The sequence below is a fragment of the Schizosaccharomyces pombe genome (genome assembly GCF_000002945.2).
Source record: "Schizosaccharomyces pombe strain 972h- genome assembly, chromosome: II".
Classification (NCBI taxonomy): Eukaryota; Fungi; Ascomycota; class Schizosaccharomycetes; order Schizosaccharomycetales; family Schizosaccharomycetaceae; genus Schizosaccharomyces; species Schizosaccharomyces pombe.
In genome coordinates this window covers 2198212-2213724 of record NC_003423.3, presented here as the reverse complement: position 1 = coordinate 2213724, position 15513 = coordinate 2198212, and the positions used below count along the sequence as shown (strand labels likewise).

The 15513-nt window shown below is 39.2% G+C and overlaps 6 protein-coding genes and 9 long non-coding RNA genes across 15 annotated transcripts; 6 read left to right on the top strand and 9 right to left on the bottom strand.

Annotated features, from left to right (window-relative positions):
- Nucleotides 1–29: 29 nt before the first annotated feature.
- Nucleotides 30–1856, bottom strand: SPOM_SPNCRNA.1494. The gene has a single exon (NR_150381.1). It is a non-coding gene; the product is annotated as a non-coding RNA, possible alternative UTR (long non-coding RNA).
- On the top strand, nt 353–1927 carry meu17 (glucan-alpha-1,4-glucosidase; the record flags this gene model as incomplete). The annotated part of the gene is made up of 1 exon (NM_001021816.3): nt 353–1927. The coding sequence occupies one exon, from the start codon at nt 353–355 to the stop codon at nt 1703–1705; it is 1353 nt and encodes a 450-aa protein (NP_595908.1). The 3' UTR covers nt 1706–1927.
- Nucleotides 1807–3602, bottom strand: ilv6 (acetolactate synthase regulatory subunit Ilv6). The gene is made up of 4 exons (NM_001021815.3): nt 3563–3602; nt 3363–3500; nt 2720–2913; nt 1807–2639 (listed from the first exon to the last, which is right to left on the bottom strand). Exons 1-4 carry the CDS (start codon nt 3587–3589, stop codon nt 2129–2131), a joined length of 870 nt encoding a protein of 289 aa, NP_595907.1. The 5' UTR covers nt 3590–3602; the 3' UTR covers nt 1807–2128.
- SPOM_SPNCRNA.5540 lies at nt 3592–4144 on the top strand. The gene has a single exon (NR_194894.1). It is a non-coding gene; the product is annotated as a non-coding RNA (long non-coding RNA).
- On the bottom strand, nt 3728–3988 carry SPOM_SPNCRNA.5541. The gene has a single exon (NR_194895.1). It is a non-coding gene; the product is annotated as a non-coding RNA (long non-coding RNA).
- Nucleotides 4145–4288: 144 nt separating the features above from the next.
- fma2 (methionine aminopeptidase Fma2) lies at nt 4289–6044 on the bottom strand. The gene has a single exon (NM_001021814.3). The coding sequence runs from the start codon at nt 5991–5993 to the stop codon at nt 4713–4715; it is 1281 nt and encodes a 426-aa protein (NP_595906.1). The 5' UTR covers nt 5994–6044; the 3' UTR covers nt 4289–4712.
- SPOM_SPNCRNA.5539 lies at nt 4356–4592 on the top strand. The gene has a single exon (NR_194893.1). It is a non-coding gene; the product is annotated as a non-coding RNA (long non-coding RNA).
- On the top strand, nt 5092–5703 carry SPOM_SPNCRNA.5538. The gene has a single exon (NR_194892.1). It is a non-coding gene; the product is annotated as a non-coding RNA (long non-coding RNA).
- A 307-nt stretch (nt 6045–6351) lies between the features above and the next one.
- tim44 (TIM23 translocase complex subunit Tim44) lies at nt 6352–8262 on the bottom strand. Its single transcript, NM_001021813.3, has one exon. It carries the CDS (start codon nt 8169–8171, stop codon nt 6888–6890), a length of 1284 nt encoding a protein of 427 aa, NP_595905.1. The 5' UTR covers nt 8172–8262; the 3' UTR covers nt 6352–6887.
- A 167-nt stretch (nt 8263–8429) lies between these two features.
- prl68 lies at nt 8430–8884 on the top strand. The gene has a single exon (NR_151046.1). It is a non-coding gene; the product is annotated as a non-coding RNA, poly(A)-bearing (long non-coding RNA).
- Nucleotides 8468–9332, bottom strand: SPOM_SPNCRNA.5537. The gene has a single exon (NR_194891.1). It is a non-coding gene; the product is annotated as a non-coding RNA (long non-coding RNA).
- Nucleotides 9333–9467: 135 nt separating this feature from the next.
- SPOM_SPNCRNA.5536 lies at nt 9468–10966 on the bottom strand. Its single transcript, NR_194890.1, has one exon. It is a non-coding gene; the product is annotated as a non-coding RNA (long non-coding RNA).
- On the top strand, nt 9509–10725 carry cut2 (securin cut2). The gene has a single exon (NM_001021811.4). It carries the CDS (start codon nt 9519–9521, stop codon nt 10407–10409), a length of 891 nt encoding a protein of 296 aa, NP_595904.3. The 5' UTR covers nt 9509–9518; the 3' UTR covers nt 10410–10725.
- A 106-nt stretch (nt 10967–11072) lies between the features above and the next one.
- Nucleotides 11073–12529, bottom strand: eno101 (enolase). The gene has a single exon (NM_001021810.3). It carries the CDS (start codon nt 12486–12488, stop codon nt 11169–11171), a length of 1320 nt encoding a protein of 439 aa, NP_595903.1. The 5' UTR covers nt 12489–12529; the 3' UTR covers nt 11073–11168.
- A 1734-nt stretch (nt 12530–14263) lies between these two features.
- Nucleotides 14264–15248, bottom strand: SPOM_SPNCRNA.394. Its single transcript, NR_150791.1, has one exon. It is a non-coding gene; the product is annotated as a non-coding RNA (long non-coding RNA).
- Between the last annotated feature and the right edge of the window lie 265 nt (nt 15249–15513).

The following is a 15513-nucleotide window of genomic DNA, read 5'->3' as shown; positions in this document are numbered from 1 at the left end:
AGCAAGTGTTGAAAATAAACAAACAATAAATACATTTTCTTTGGTAATCCTTGCTTCGCCAAATTTTCAGTATAAGCCAAAAAGGATCAATCACATTCATTTACTCTGTTTATTTACTAACTTATATAGTCTAGTTTTGTCCATTCGTGTCGCAGCATGATGATCGATTTTGATGGTAATTCCCTCTGTTTTTGTTTACTAATAAACAAAGCAAAAGACATATATAGAGCAAATATTCCAGTTAAATTTTAACTAAAGCGCATATTTTTATTCGTTTGCCTATATAATTAAACACGATTGCCATCAATATTTGTATAGTCTACCCAATTTTACAATACTTTTAAATTCCAACATGCGTACATACTGGTTATTCTTACTCCTTGGGGGGGTCGTATCTGCAGAAAGCTTACTTTCCCCTAATAAAAGAAGCAAGGAAGCTTCTATGGATGAATGGACGGATCAGCAAAAGGGTATTGCTATGGGACATATGCTGAACAATATCGGTGACAGCGGTATGCATGCTAAGGATATTAATCCTGGATGTATTATTGCTTCCCCTTCAACTGATTCCCCTGATTACTATTATCAATGGGTTCGTGATAGTGCATTGACGATCATGACTATTTTAGATCGTTTCTTTGAAGGGGACAAAGGACTTGAGCCGATTATCGTCAAATATATGGATGAAATGGTCAGGCTCCAAAAGGTCCCGAACCCAAGTGGAGACTTTTACGCCGGAGGTCTTGGTGAGCCTAAATTTAATGTTGATGGGACAAGCTATGACGGAGATTGGGGACGTCCCCAGAATGATTCCCCTGCTCTTCGGGCTATTGCATTTATCAAATACATGAATTATTTATTTGAAAATGGTAAAGAGGTCCATGAAGTTACTGTCTGGATTGAGGCTGTATTAGCCGACTTGGATTATACTGCAAATCACTGGACAGAGGCAAGCTTTGATCTTTGGGAAGAAATTAAGGACGTTCATTACTTTACTCTAGCCGTTCAGAAGCGTGCCATGCAAGATGGTACAGCTTTTGCAAAGAGAATTGGAGCACCTGACCAAGCCGCACTCTACCAACGCACGATCGAGCCTATTGATCTAAAACTGGGAGAGTTCTGGGATCCTGGAATGGGTGTTATTAAGGGTTATAAAGGCAGAGTCGATCGCTCAGGACTTGATTGCTCCACTTTGCTTGCAAGCCTTTACTCAAATGAGTTTGATATGCACATCCTTCCAACCTTGTTGAAGTTGCAAGAAACCATGACCAGAGATTATCCCGTCAATCAGGGATGGAAGCAAGCAATGGGACGCTATCCCGAGGATGTATACGATGGTGTCTCTAAGTCTATTGGTAACCCTTGGTTCATTTGCACAAGCAGCGCTGCCGAGATTATCTACAAAGCAATCGCATACTACGATAATAAAGGTTTACCAGAATTGACTGAATATAACATCCATTTCTTTATGAAATTTGCTGAGTTTGGAGATCCATACAACTGGTCCGTTATCAGGAAAAACATGCACACATATGCTGATAACTTTTTAAAAGCTGTTGCTGAGTTCCAACATCCAAATGGTTCAATGTCTGAACAATTTTCGCGTGACGATGGTCACCAAAAAGGTGCAAGAGATTTGACATGGAGTTATTCATCCTTATTAAATGCCATCTACAGAAGAGAGGCAATCAAAGGCTCTGTCTAAAATATTTACGAAATCCAACGGTGTTAAGTTAGCCAGCTATCTTAACACCTTAAAATACCATCCATGCCAACAGTGTAATTACACTGAAATCAAGCTATTCAACAAGCTAATGACTTTTATAAAAAGGATGAAATCATAGTCTTTTTTAATAATAAAAAGTAATGCAAAACAATGTTATCGTTTATATGTTACCTACAGCTGTTTAAATAAAGACAACATAGCAACAAATTTCATCTAACCAAATAAATTTCGATGTATATTCGTAGATTCCTATACAAAAATCTCAAAAAAATAACTAAAATTTTTACGCAAAAAGTACAACCGCTCTTTGGATGTACAAAACACAAAGTGAATATATTTGTACAATGGGAAAAAATGCTTAAAGCATCAAAGTAGAAGCGAAGAATGCGATTTTTTTTTGGTTTATCCAGGAGGAAGGAAAACCTCTTCAACTTCAACATCGTCCTCAGCTTCTTCAGTAACTTCGTTAGAATGGGGTGCGCGAGTCATCGCAGATGTACCAGTACGGCATGCTTCCAAGACACCATAGGGACGCAACAAAGAAAGAAAGTTATCAACACGATCAGGAGTAGCAGTCAACTCAAGAATAATAGTCTCCGTAGAAATATCAGCTACACGACCATGAAAGAGAGTAGTAAGTTGATTGATAGCAGCCAATTGACTGGCACGAAGTTGTAAAGCAGCATTCGCATTCATGACACCCTCACCATCACTTTTAGCTTTAGCATTGGTAGACTCGGCAACTTTCTCACTTCTCTCAAAATGCTCTTGGAAGTGATCAGGGCCCAAAAGCGAAACTTTTGCAAGAAGAAGCTCACGCTCGACCATGCTGGTACCGGTGTAATCCAAGACTGCCCAAACAGATACGATATCTTCAATCTGACGTTTTGCCTGCTCAACGACTTCATCAGCTCTAAAAAAATGTTAATAAAAATTAGAAGGAAAGTAAAAAAGGTCAGTGACAATTATAATTGGATCAATTACTTTACATACCCTCGAAGAACAATCGTCATCCTAGAAAGATTCTCTACCTCAGTTGCGCAAACAACCAAGGAATCAATGTTAAATCCACGAGCGGCCAAAATACCAGAAAGACGGGATAAAACACCAGGCTCATTCTGTACTAAGCAATTGAAGACATGGCGTTTGGGTCTTTGCACACGGTTGAAGGGGGTTGACATTATAATCTAATAACCGTTAGTCAAGGTTTCATATGATTGTGACCAAAGTTAAAAGGACCCGATTTTGAAGGTAGCGGATAAACAGAATACAGATCATACCACGATCAGCAACGAAATAATCAGTGTAAATAAGAATGGAAACAATTTGCTAAGAAGGAATCCAGACAGTAAAGACTAATGATCGAATAATCATGAACGAGTGTTTAAGCAGCAGCTCATAAGCTACTTAACTCAGCATCACATTCATTAAAACGTATCTCCAAAGAAAATCCACAAAGATGCCCAAAAAAATTACAAAAAATCATATTAATCTTTATCTCCTATTCAAATTTAAATTCCTTAATAACATGATATTATCACATAATCCGCTTCCATTTCCGCCTTATTTTACAACTGACTTCGCTCACATGTATACTGACAGTACGTATTCATTGAAAACTTCTTCAATAACTTACATTAGAAACAGCCTCTGGAACAGTAGCCCTAGGAGGCTCAATGATCCTACAACGAGGCAAGGGGGAATTCGCATGCAACGCCTTGTATGTGATGGGAGAAGTGGCAGAGGTTGATTTCAATCGAACAAAGCGATTGGCCTAATATGATTTGTTTAGTTAGCTTATTTTCTTAGCACATATTATGTTTTTTAAGTGCATACCAAACGGCCGCATCTTCTTGCGAACATGGTGGTTAAGCGCAGAATGTTGTTACTAGGGTAGTGTGAACTCAACGCTTTGGGAAATTTTTCGGTTATTCAAACTTACAACTTTAGATACGTTTGATAGCGCATATTATATTACAATTTAGTTGATTTTATAAAAACATGTTTTATTTTCTTTTGTGCGTGTAACAAAAAAATCATAAGTCTGAAGGCTGTAGGCATTCAATTTTAAGCAAGTCTTTACCAAAAGATATACTTTTAAACAGGCATTTAAATATTAAGCATTTTCATGGATTTATTTATTTTTCTTTCATCCTTCCGTTTCATAAAAAAAAAAAAAATTCAACCGACACAGTATTCAAGATGTCGGAGATCTGGAGTATACTGATCTTGCACTGATTAGAGAAAATTGGATCGATTTTCAATAGTGGACTTTAGAAAATCTCATGGCTGTTAAAAAATTATAATAAGATAAAATTTACCCCTTTTTTTACTACTAAATAGCTAGCCTCTGAAATGTAATTCTATAGTCATGAACTACGAGAGTATCTCCAAAATACTATGAGTTAGCAGAATAATACTCCTATTGTTCGTTATAAATAAACAAGCTATACCTTTTTACAATTACAAAGTATCCATAAAATGAAGGTTTTTCTGTTTGAAGCTTGTAAATAACTATTATGCATGCAATATAGAAACTACTAAAATCATACAATAAACATACTCCCCTGATGTTTCGCAATTGGTTAAATAATAATGAAATTGTAACTTTTTTTATGTATTAAAGAGCTTGATATGTTGGCTCACCATTCCGTTCATCGAATAGCTCAATAGTATGGAAATACGAGAAATGCCCATGGAATTACAATACAAAAACAAATTTTGCTTAACTATCATAATTACCTATAGACTTAGTGAACAAGGGGGAAAATGTGTACATGATTTGAAAGGGATTTAGGACTCCTTGATCAATCAATCAAACAACAAGGAAAGGAGCGATAAAAACATCAAAAAATACGAAAATAAGAGCTCTTTTAAAATTAGGACGCATCAAAAATAAAAAATAAAAGATTTAAAATATTAATGCAAGCAAATGGTTGCTGTTTTACTGATTAATTACCATTTGTCCAGCACAAAAAAAATTTTTTTAATAATCATCACCACGTGATACAACTTCCTTCTGTGTAGGGTGAAGAATGATAGTATGCTCGAATTGAGCAGTGTAACTTCCTCTAATATCACATAAAGGTGGGTAATCTTGAACGATACCTGCAGAAACCAAGTTATTTAAAGCCAACAAATACTTAGATTCGCCAATTCTGTCCAAGTATCTACGACAGAAAGGAAGGGTACCAAAATTTTGAGTAATAGTGTTAAGCAGAGCCTTGGCACGGGGAAGACGAAGAGGGATATGGCCAGCATCAGGAATTTTGGCATAATGAGAGCATTCCATATCTTCGTGGACAACACCACGTCCGGTACTACCAAAAGTCTCAATAGCAAAAATCTCACCTTCCTCCATTTTAATTTCTTCACCGCCCTTGACGATGGGAACACTCTTACCACCATGAATGATATAAGGATCCAAATTGTGACCGCACAAATTACGGATAGACTTTACTTGATGTGTTTTTCCGTTAATTTCCACTTCATAACTTTCCATGACTTCCTGAATGGCTTCACCAATCTCGTTCAAGCGTGCATCAATTCCGGCTTCTTCAATACCCTTATTAGTAGCAGCCTTGACTGCGGCCAAAAGGTTGTCGTACTGGGGATCGAAAGACATGGTAAAAGCAGAATCAACAATCCTGCCGTTCACATGAACACCAATATCGACTTTCATAACATCTTTTTCCTTAAGTATGGTGGTATCACCAGCGTTGGGAGTATAATGGGCGGCACAATGATTTAAACTAACACCTGTGGGGAAACCAATACCTGATTTCAATCCATCCTCTTCGACCAAAGCCCGTGTAGTGTTTTCTATCGTGTTGACAACGTCCATCATAGACATGCCGGGCTTAATAACGGATTGAGCGTACTGACGAGCTTGGCGATGTACTTCAGCAGCACGACGCAAATCATTATACTGATCAAAATTTTGTCGGTCCAAAGCGCGCTTCTCTTCGTCAGTTGTACGCCACAGATTGTCTTCAGCATAATCACAAACTTCACCAACGGGATATTTCTTATTGACAAAGATCTTGGACAATCCGACAGTTGGAGGATTGGTTTGTTCTTGAGGGGTCTTTTTCTTTTTAGAAGACTTTTTTTTCTTTTTTTTCTTCTTTTCTCCATTGCTGGCTCCTTCTTCAGCGGCATCATTTTCCTCTACTTTTCCATCATCTTCAACCACGTCGTTCTCTTTCAGCGAAAGCTTCTCCTGTAAATCTTTAGCGGTAGCTTCAGTAGTTGTCGCAGAAGTCATTGTTTAAGATTGTTAAATCCTGTCTAAACAAATCTGATATAGGAGGAAGTTGAGTATATGTACCTCCACAGGTTACAACAGTGCTACCACCAAAAACCAGTAGTCATGGCAACCTATGCCTCAATTTTAGGAGATTATAATATACAAACAAAAGGATTGAGATTTACTTAATTAAAGGTTTAAAAAGGGATAATGAGTCGGATATCAAGCAACAAGTATCCATTTTAATTTTAAAACCAACCGTTTATTAATTTATGAAAGGTCAAATTCTCTACATCTATTTGTTAATATAAATGTTCCAAATTTTTCCCAATTTAAAATATTTCTTGCACTATTTAATCCAAAACTATTGGAAATATTATAAAACATGTTAAAGTGATTATGATATTGAGCTAAAAAATGCACGCGTCCTAAAATACGATTGTTGAAAAAGTATTAAACACGCGTATCCTTTAAGAAAAAGATAGCAAAACCTCAATTCTTAAACCCATCCCGCAAAACCCGAGTTAAATAAAAGATTTTAAATTAATAAAATCTTCTACTACATTAAAGACTTTTCAAAGTAGACAAACGAAAAATGTGATAAAAAAAAGAATGACAAGCTTAGACTTGTCATCAAAAAGAAACAAAAAAAAAAAGAAGATCGATCATTAGGGAATATCAGCGGTCTTCTTAAGTAGATGATGGTGGACATAGTCCAGGAAATCCAAGAGTTATTTCCAAACTTGACAAAACTTTTGAAATATTAAATAGTAATTAATCATATGAGTGACAGAGAAATATAACCCAAACGAAATATGCTATGCAGGAAGAAAAAATCTGATTCCAAAAAAAATGTTTACATGTTAAAATTAGAAGCCGATAGAAAGACAAATGTTTGGAATATTTTCGCATTTAGAAATAATCAACGGCTCGTGCACGTGCGAAATCAACGATACGCCAACCTCTTGTCTCCGGATTATCAAGCTCGTCTTCTACACGTGTAAAGACAGAAGCATAAGTACATTGTTGAATACGATCATCCTTTCCTGCAACTAATTCGCCACTGCTAGCATCTTTAAACATATGGACCTCTTGAGTACGAAAAGTGACGATAAAAACGGGAATATCATTTGGCTGTAAAAGTCTTTGAGACATGATGTCGACGCCACGAATGTCAAGGATTTTACCAACACTAACAACTCCATGTTTCGCATATTCCTTGGTAGTAGTTTCATATACGGAAAAGGGGGCTTCCGAAAGCCAAGTCTTCAACACTTCTTTGTCTCCTTTAACATATGCCTCGGTAACTTCCGGGACAATATATTCTCTTAAATATTGAAGGAAATGCTCGGTATTAAAGGATGGGTCAATCTCTTTAAAGCGTCGCATAACCTGCGATGCTTCAGTTTCTGAAAACATTCGAGACCAAACGCCACTAATACTGTCGGCCATGTCACGAATGGAGGAGACAATAGGATGTTCAGACTCCTGATAACTTTTTTTAAGCTCTTGAATTTTACGAACTAAACGCGATTCGTTTTTTATTTGCTCAACCTTATTCTTCCACGACGGGTTGCTATGTACGACGACGCTTTGGACGTCTTCGTTAGGCTGAATCCTTGCCGAGCTAGCAAACATTCTGTTTCGACGTTCAAATTCTTCACGCAATTTTTTACGTTGTTCCTTGTCAGCATAAAATCCATAACGTGAAGAGGTGCTACCATCAGACATTGTTTGCTTAATTGTTTTATAAAATGCAGTTTCACGTACGGGTTTTGTGGCAGTGTCAACACCAGTAGCTACAGTATTAGCGGTGCTTGAAATGACCTTTTTTGATAATTGTACAGGAGCACTTTCCCAAGCTTTTTGGGCATATGAGCCAATCTTGGCACCAGCTTTGCCAACAGTTTTTCCTGTGAAAGATGAAGCTGCAGTAGTTCCCGAGCGCGCTTTTTCGTAAGCATCTCTCGCTTTTTTGAAAGTGTCGCTTTCACTTAATGATCCTGAACTATCTTGCAATGCTTTGACACTGTCCTGTAATTCCTGGCTCTTCTTTAATTCTGCTCTAAATGTATCCATGAACACCTTGATTGGCGATTGAGGTGCTGCATTTTGAGAGAATATAGACGTTTGGAAAAACCGCTGGCATTGAACTATTGTGCGGGCATTTTTTGTGATTTTTCTTGATAGAAACATTTTCTTTCCTATTGAATAAATAAATCTCAACGCTATTACGCGAAAATTAATCCACTTTGCTGCCTTTTATTGCAAACCGATATAGCAGCCTAGTGAGTGGTGGATGGAAGGTTCAAGTGCCACAAAGGTGGAAAGATACCTTAATCCTAAATATCGAGAAGTAGTCTTTTGTTAACAAAAGTTAGCATATTCTCTTATATTTGGACTTTTTTACTTTACTAAGAGGAGTTTACGATTAGAATTTTTACGAATTCGCTCATTTTATCTGAAATGCAACTATTAAAATATTGATATAGAGGGAAGCATAAATTACGCATGATCCTAATATATTAAAGAATAAGAGTACCGATCAATTTCCTTTCGTATTGGTTGAAACAGTCGTAGCTGTTGCTTACAATATTGTTGGGAATCGATACCATGTGGGTGGTAAGAGATCGTATGAAGTTATGAAAAAAAGTATTCAATAAGCAGCATAGATATATTACAATGCGTTATATAGAACTGGATAATTTGAGTATGTAGCGGGTTTTGGAGATAAAAGCAATAGTATTAATTAGCATTTTGAAGTTTCGTTTATTCATTTGTAGAGATTTTTCAAATCTAGAAAAATTTAAAGATCTCTTAATTTTGTATCTTTTTTTTTTTTTTTATCAGTTTGATAGAATGTTTGTATGTAATTCTTTCTAATAACATGCGACGTTTGTTGTGCCCCTAAGTTTCTTTGATGAAATTTATTTGAAAATAAGGAAGTAGCTGGTTTATACAGAATTCAAAAGGCGCATTTAAGTTGTAGTAAACCTCGAATTTTTCTGATGATTAATGTGTTTCATGATTTTTTATGAAAACAGTTGTTGAAGCTCCTATATTATTTATCACAGGTTGTAAATTTTCAGCTTCAATAACGAAATGGGATACTTAAAGTCATAACTGATCAATTTTGGCAGACAGATCTAGCTTTAAAAGCTTAGATTCATTCAACATCAAGTTTATACGAAATGATCAGTTGTAATACACTTCCAACTTTTCTGATAATGATTCAGAATGATTACAACATAGTATAGTTGGAATGTAAAATTATTTGTTTCATGAAGAACTGGTTTTCCATCTTGAACACTAGACGATAAAAGCAACCTGAATATCATAAATCATCTTCAATCCAATTAAGCAATTCAAAAACAAAACAAAACAATTTATTATGCATTTGTAAAAGTAAAAATTTAAAAGGTGATCATATTTCTTCAAATTATCGCTTTGTTTACTATTTTAAATTGTGCAGGTCACAATTGAATGTCACCTGTGAAATAATAAACCAGCCTTGGACTATAGACAACGATGTTGCCAAGAACCATGTTTTCATATGGAAAAGAAAACGCTTTTCCTGTAACTCCCATATCAAACAGAAATGGTACAAAAGGAGCGGGCTCCAAAAGAGCACCATTGGGGTCTACAAAGCAGTCGAATGCACCTTCTTCTGTAACGGTTCCTAGAACGGTACTGGGAGGTAAGAGTACTAACATTTCCAAATTTATTTCTGCTCCCAGTACAAAGAAAATGTCTCCTATGGATATTTCGATGGATTCCCCTACTATTTTGGAGCCAAACTCACAAGGAATTTCCCGATCAGCCGTACAAGAGCGGTCGAAGCGACTTTCGGCTAGCCCTCGTCGTTCCTCTTTAACAGACACTCCTTTACCAAATGAACTTGAAGAAGATATCGAATATATGCCTCCTCCTGTTCATTTGGACCCCATTCAATCCCTGGGGTTTGACGACGTTGCAATTGATTGTGAAACGCTCGATCCTTGGCCTAGCATGCAGAATAAGGCTACCTCAGTAACTATTCGTAATACACCTGCATCAGATTTCCATGTTTACAAGGAGTTCAGTGATGATGATCCTATACAATTTCCTCTGCTCAGCGTAGACGGTGACTCCCCGTTAACAGAAAAGGATACTAACCTGACAACACCCGCTACCTTGAAAGCTTCTGATCAACAAAGAAAGGTTCTCGAAAAGCCTTCTGTCAGCAAACAATCCTCTTCCAGAACACGACTCAGTACCGTTTATCGCACCAAGCTGGCATCTGGTAAATCCATCCCTCGACCCTTATCTCATAAACTCACACGACCCCGAGTAACTGCATCTGGCAATAGCCGTCGGCGCCCTTTATCTCGTTCTATTCATTCGTTATCATCTTCACGAATTGATTTTTCATCTTTGGATACAGGATTGTTATAAAAAGATTCCGAATTTTCAGGTTTTGTGCGTACTGGCTTCCGCTTCTACGATTGTAAGTATGATTCTTCCGATGGCTTTGATTTCCCTTGTTGTTTAATTTGTTTCACCACTTTAATGCTGTTCTTTTTTTTTTTTTTTTTACTTAAATGCATAAAGCCTATACGGTCCTTAATTTATGACATGTTTTTCGTTCATGACTTTTCTGTACAAATGATTTCCTTTTCTATATGCTTTTTTTTTTTTGGCTTTTCTGGTTCAATATTTTACTATTGTAATGTAGATGAATTATGTTAATAATATTGTTATTTTCATTCTACGTTGATGAATATTATAAATACTAGTAGGTAAGATGCTGAGGAATAGAACATTTTCCAGTGTTAGTAGTAGTAAAGTGACTGATAAAGAGCAAAGGTATCCAAAAATTTTGGCTACACATAAAAATATGTACTAGGTCAAAGACAAATTTCTGTGTTTTACAGCAGATGCACACATTCCAAAAAAAATTAAGATGATTGAAAAAAAAACACTATATAAACGAAAACTAAAATGATCATCTAAAAAAAAAAAGGATGCAAATTAGCACAAAACAATTATATCAGCTACTTCTACTACAACAACAGTTTACTTTAATACTAATAATAAATAAACACGCAACCTGGCAAATTAATCCAAAACGCAAAAAGGATAAAAATTTCATTGCATTCTATAAAAATAAACATGTATTGTAAACATTAGTAAAATTTAATGTATGCTCAGAGTTTAAAACTTAGCAGCCTTGATGTACTTGCCAGCATGGGCACCAGCGTAAACACCCTCGGAACCGAGTTCCTCCTCGATACGGAGAAGCTCGTTGTACTTGGCCAAACGCTCGGAACGGCAAGGAGCACCAGACTTAAGTTGACCGGCACCAATACCAACAGTCAAGTGGGAGATGAAGGTGTCAGCGGTCTCACCGGAACGGTGAGAAACCATAACACCCCAACCAGCCTCGTAGGACATGCGGACGGCGTTCAAAGACTCGGTGACGGAACCGATTTGGTTGACCTTCAAAAGAAGAGCGTTAGCGCACTTCTTGTCGATGGCGGTACGAAGACGCTTGACGTTGGTAACAGTCAAATCGTCACCGACAATTTGGAAGTCGGTCTCAGCCTTCATGTGAGTCCAGGCAGACCAGTCATCTTGGTCGAAGGGGTCCTCAATGGAGACAATGGGGTACTTCTTGGAGAGCTCGACGTAAAGGTCGGTAAGTTGTTGGTAGGTAAGCTTGTTCTCGGGCTTGGGCTTGGCGGCCTTGATGTCAAGGTCGTACTTGCCGTCAACGTAGAACTCGGAGGAGGCAACATCAAGACCAATCTTGATCTTACCCTCGTAACCAGCCTTGTTGATGGCCTCAACAATAAGGTCAAGAGCCTCTTGAGGGGTTTGCAAATCGGGAGCAATACCACCCTCATCACCGACATTGCCGGCAGAAGAACCATAACGCTTCTTGGCAATGGACTTGAGAGTGTGGTAGGTCTCAGCACCCCAACGCATAGCCTCGGAGAAAGAGGGAGCACCGGTGGGGAGGATCATGAATTCTTGGAAAGCCAAGTCACCACCAGCGTGGGAACCACCGTTCAAGACGTTGAAAGAGGGAACGGGGAGGACATAGGGACCCTTGGTGCCAAAGTTCTCGGCAATGTACTTCCAGAGAGGGAGCTTCTTTTGGGCAGCACCGGCACGGCAGATAGCCATGGAGACACCCAAGATGGCGTTAGCACCCAACTTGGACTTGTTCTCAGTACCGTCGAGCTTAAGCAAGAACTCGTCGGCGGCCTTTTGGTCGGTAACGTCAAGGTTGGCCTTAACGACGGCAGGGGCAATGATGTTGTTGACATTGCCAACAGCCTTCAAAACACCCTTACCACCCCACTTGGTCTTGTCACCATCACGCATCTCAAGAGCCTCCCATATACCAGTGGAGGCACCAGAGGGGACGATAGCACGGTGGATACCGGTCTCGGTGGTGAGGTCGACCTCGACAGTGGGGTTACCACGAGAGTCGTAGATTTGACGAGCAAAGACTTTCTGAATGGCCATGATTAACGATGTTTACTGTAGAATACTAATTGATTCTTACTGAAACAAGTCCTAACGGACGGCCCTTCCACTCTATATATACCTGGAGGAAGCGCCGATCCTCTCAATCTTCCATGACATGCCCCTGAGCCCACAGAAGCCGGTGGAACAAATTGGTCGCTTCTTTAAGAATCGTTAACCGGAACGTTAGGGTACGTTGAAGGAGCGACCAAGCGAGCGACGCGAGCCACCGTAGCCAATGTGCGAGTCCAGCGAGCTTAGAAGGGGCAAGAGATGGAGATGAAGTGAAGTGAGTGTGGTAAGGTAATGTAATGTATGGAGTGGTGTGGTGGTGTGGTGTGGTTGTTGGTAGAGAGAGAGAGAGAGAAAGGTAATGTTAGGTAGGTGGTCAAAAGAGGAACCAACTATATGGCAAGTGTTTTTTTTTGCCAAGTAATCAACAGTGTTCCCAAAAGTTGCTTACAACGTGAGTAATCTGGAGGAGGGCCATCTTTGGAAAAGGTCGGGAGCTAGAAGCAGCGAAATTACGCGGACGTCAATACACGAAGCGAGCCGTTTTGTATGTTTGTTGACGAATGTCAGCGACAACAACCTCGTCGCTGCATGTACCGTTCGTTGCTCAGTGCAGGAAACCACCGAGAAAGGAGCGTTACTTGATGCCCCACCCTTCCCTCAGTCGCCCAGTTCGGGTGATGCAGATAAAGGCAAAAGCGGACGGGTTCATGAGATCAGTTGTTCCGAGAGGTCCCTTGATTCGCGGATGTCAGTGGTAGGATGTCATCAAGGTTTAGCAAGTGCAAAGCCGGAGAAATGTTGTGATTGGAGGGGAAAATCTTGTTGCAGGATGGATTGGTTGGACAGATAAACATCAGGATAGTTCCATCCGGAGAAACTTCATGGTGCCATACGGGACACAGTTTGACTACCCTAACGATCACGCCAGAGGTAACGTAACGAAACGGGCATTACCGCACGGATGGAAATTGCCGCAAAGCAGACCATCGCAATGAAGCGGCGGTCGGTGCAGCAGGCAGTTGCAAGAGAATCGCAGTGGAGGGCAATGGGAGGCAAGAGTGCGCAATGAAGGGAAGGAGTGAGCAAAACGAGGCAAGGCAAGGCAGGGCAAAGCAAACTAGGCCAGCGCAGGACAGTACGACCAAGACAGGACAGGATGGGATAGAGAATGATATACAGGCTCAGGTTAGGTCAGGTTAGGTTAGGTTAGGTTAGGTTAGGTTAGGTTAGGTTATGGTGGGTCAGAGAATCACATCAACTCACTCTACTTGAGAATCACATTACAGACGGGATTTAAACATTGAGAATAAAATACTTTAAAAAAATTTTTTTTTGAATTCACTACTACTCAATTGCAAACATCTGCTTGGTCGATCCTTCCTCTGTGTCCCTTCTCTTCCCTTTGTTCTCATTTCTTGTCCCTCGCCTCGTCTTGTCTCGTCTTTTGGACGCTAATCCTCCTGGCTCTGCACCAACCGCTCGCTGTATCAGATTCACAGCAGCGACACGGAGCAGCGCGTTAGCGAAACTCAGCATGCTATTCACTACAAGGTTAACGCGGACCAGCAAACACAAGTGTAGTGATGTGCAAGCATCCCGGTGTCACGAGTTGGTCCATATTCGCGAAGGCTCTAGTAGCGTTGACTATGGATTTGGTTTGGCTATTGCTATGACTTTCGTTATTACTATGACTCTGGTTCTAGCTCGACTCTGACCCTTGCCTGACATACAAATACTTTGCTCTTTTCAAAATGTACCGTAGAGTAATGTTTGGAAATCTTGTTTGAATTTCGATCAAATACAATACTATTGATCACAGGCTTCTTTTTTTTTCATCCATCCTTTCATTACTTTCTTCATCCCACTAAACATTCATCTCAATCGAAATAAACACACTAAATCCCCCAATTACTAATTCTCCTCTCTTCTTCTTCTATTCTCCCTCCTCCCGCTTCTCTCCTACTGTAAATCTACACTCTTCTCCTCCGAGTAGCATGTCACCTCTCTGTTGACGATCCTTTTGGCTCCTACAGCATTGCCATTTCTCCATCCGAATTCGTACTCAACAAGCCAAATCTCCCCTATGCCTTTCTCCCTACATTTCCACTATTTCCCTTTTCAACTGGTTCCTTCTCGATCCATCCATTCACAATTCAATCTGCTTGTCCCACCCACCCTCTGCAAACTGTCATACAACGAAGCTTAACGGCCGCGCTAATTTTCCTTATTTGTTCCTTTAGCATGGTGTGGTGTGTGTGTGTGTGTGTGTGTGTGTGCAGCCTGGGTGTAAAATGTAAATAAATGGCACGAAAATCATTGGAAACTGTCACAACTCCAAAAACATCGCTATGAAAAATCTCATTTTCCTTCCAAAATATTTCTTATCAAAACAATCCTTTGCCCAATTTTCTCCCCAACCCTTTAAACATGACCCATCATTTCCTTTCCTACCAGCGGTCCGTCTTCCAACAACACTCTCGGGGTTTCTTGCCATCACATGCTATCTCGGTATGCTCGTCACCAGTCTAGGTTTGTCTTTGACCTGGATTGCTGTCTACTTGCATCCGATCAAACCCTTTTTTTCCCACTCACCCCATTGCTGCTGATTGATTCTCTTCACCTTTCCTTTCTTTTCCTCATCAACTCTCTCTCTTCTTGCATGTTTATGTCTGCCTTGTCTCTGATTCCCTTCAAATAACATAACACCTTACTTTCCCCAAATGCTATTTACCGTGCTTGGTCCATTGTGGAAAATCGCTCTCTCCTATCGTAAACAAATGCGACATACTCTTATATAACAAACCAATTAGCAACCTTTTTCATTACCTTAAAAATGCTTTTATAATACTTTAAACCATTTTAAAAATTTGTTTTGGAAAAGAAAAAATTACCGTCTAAAGCGCGCAATTTCACAGATGCCGCAAATTTGACATCTGGGTCTTTCAAGTCTTGTTAGAACATTGATATAATATATTTTCCTTCTTTACTATTACATTTCCTATTTTTTCAC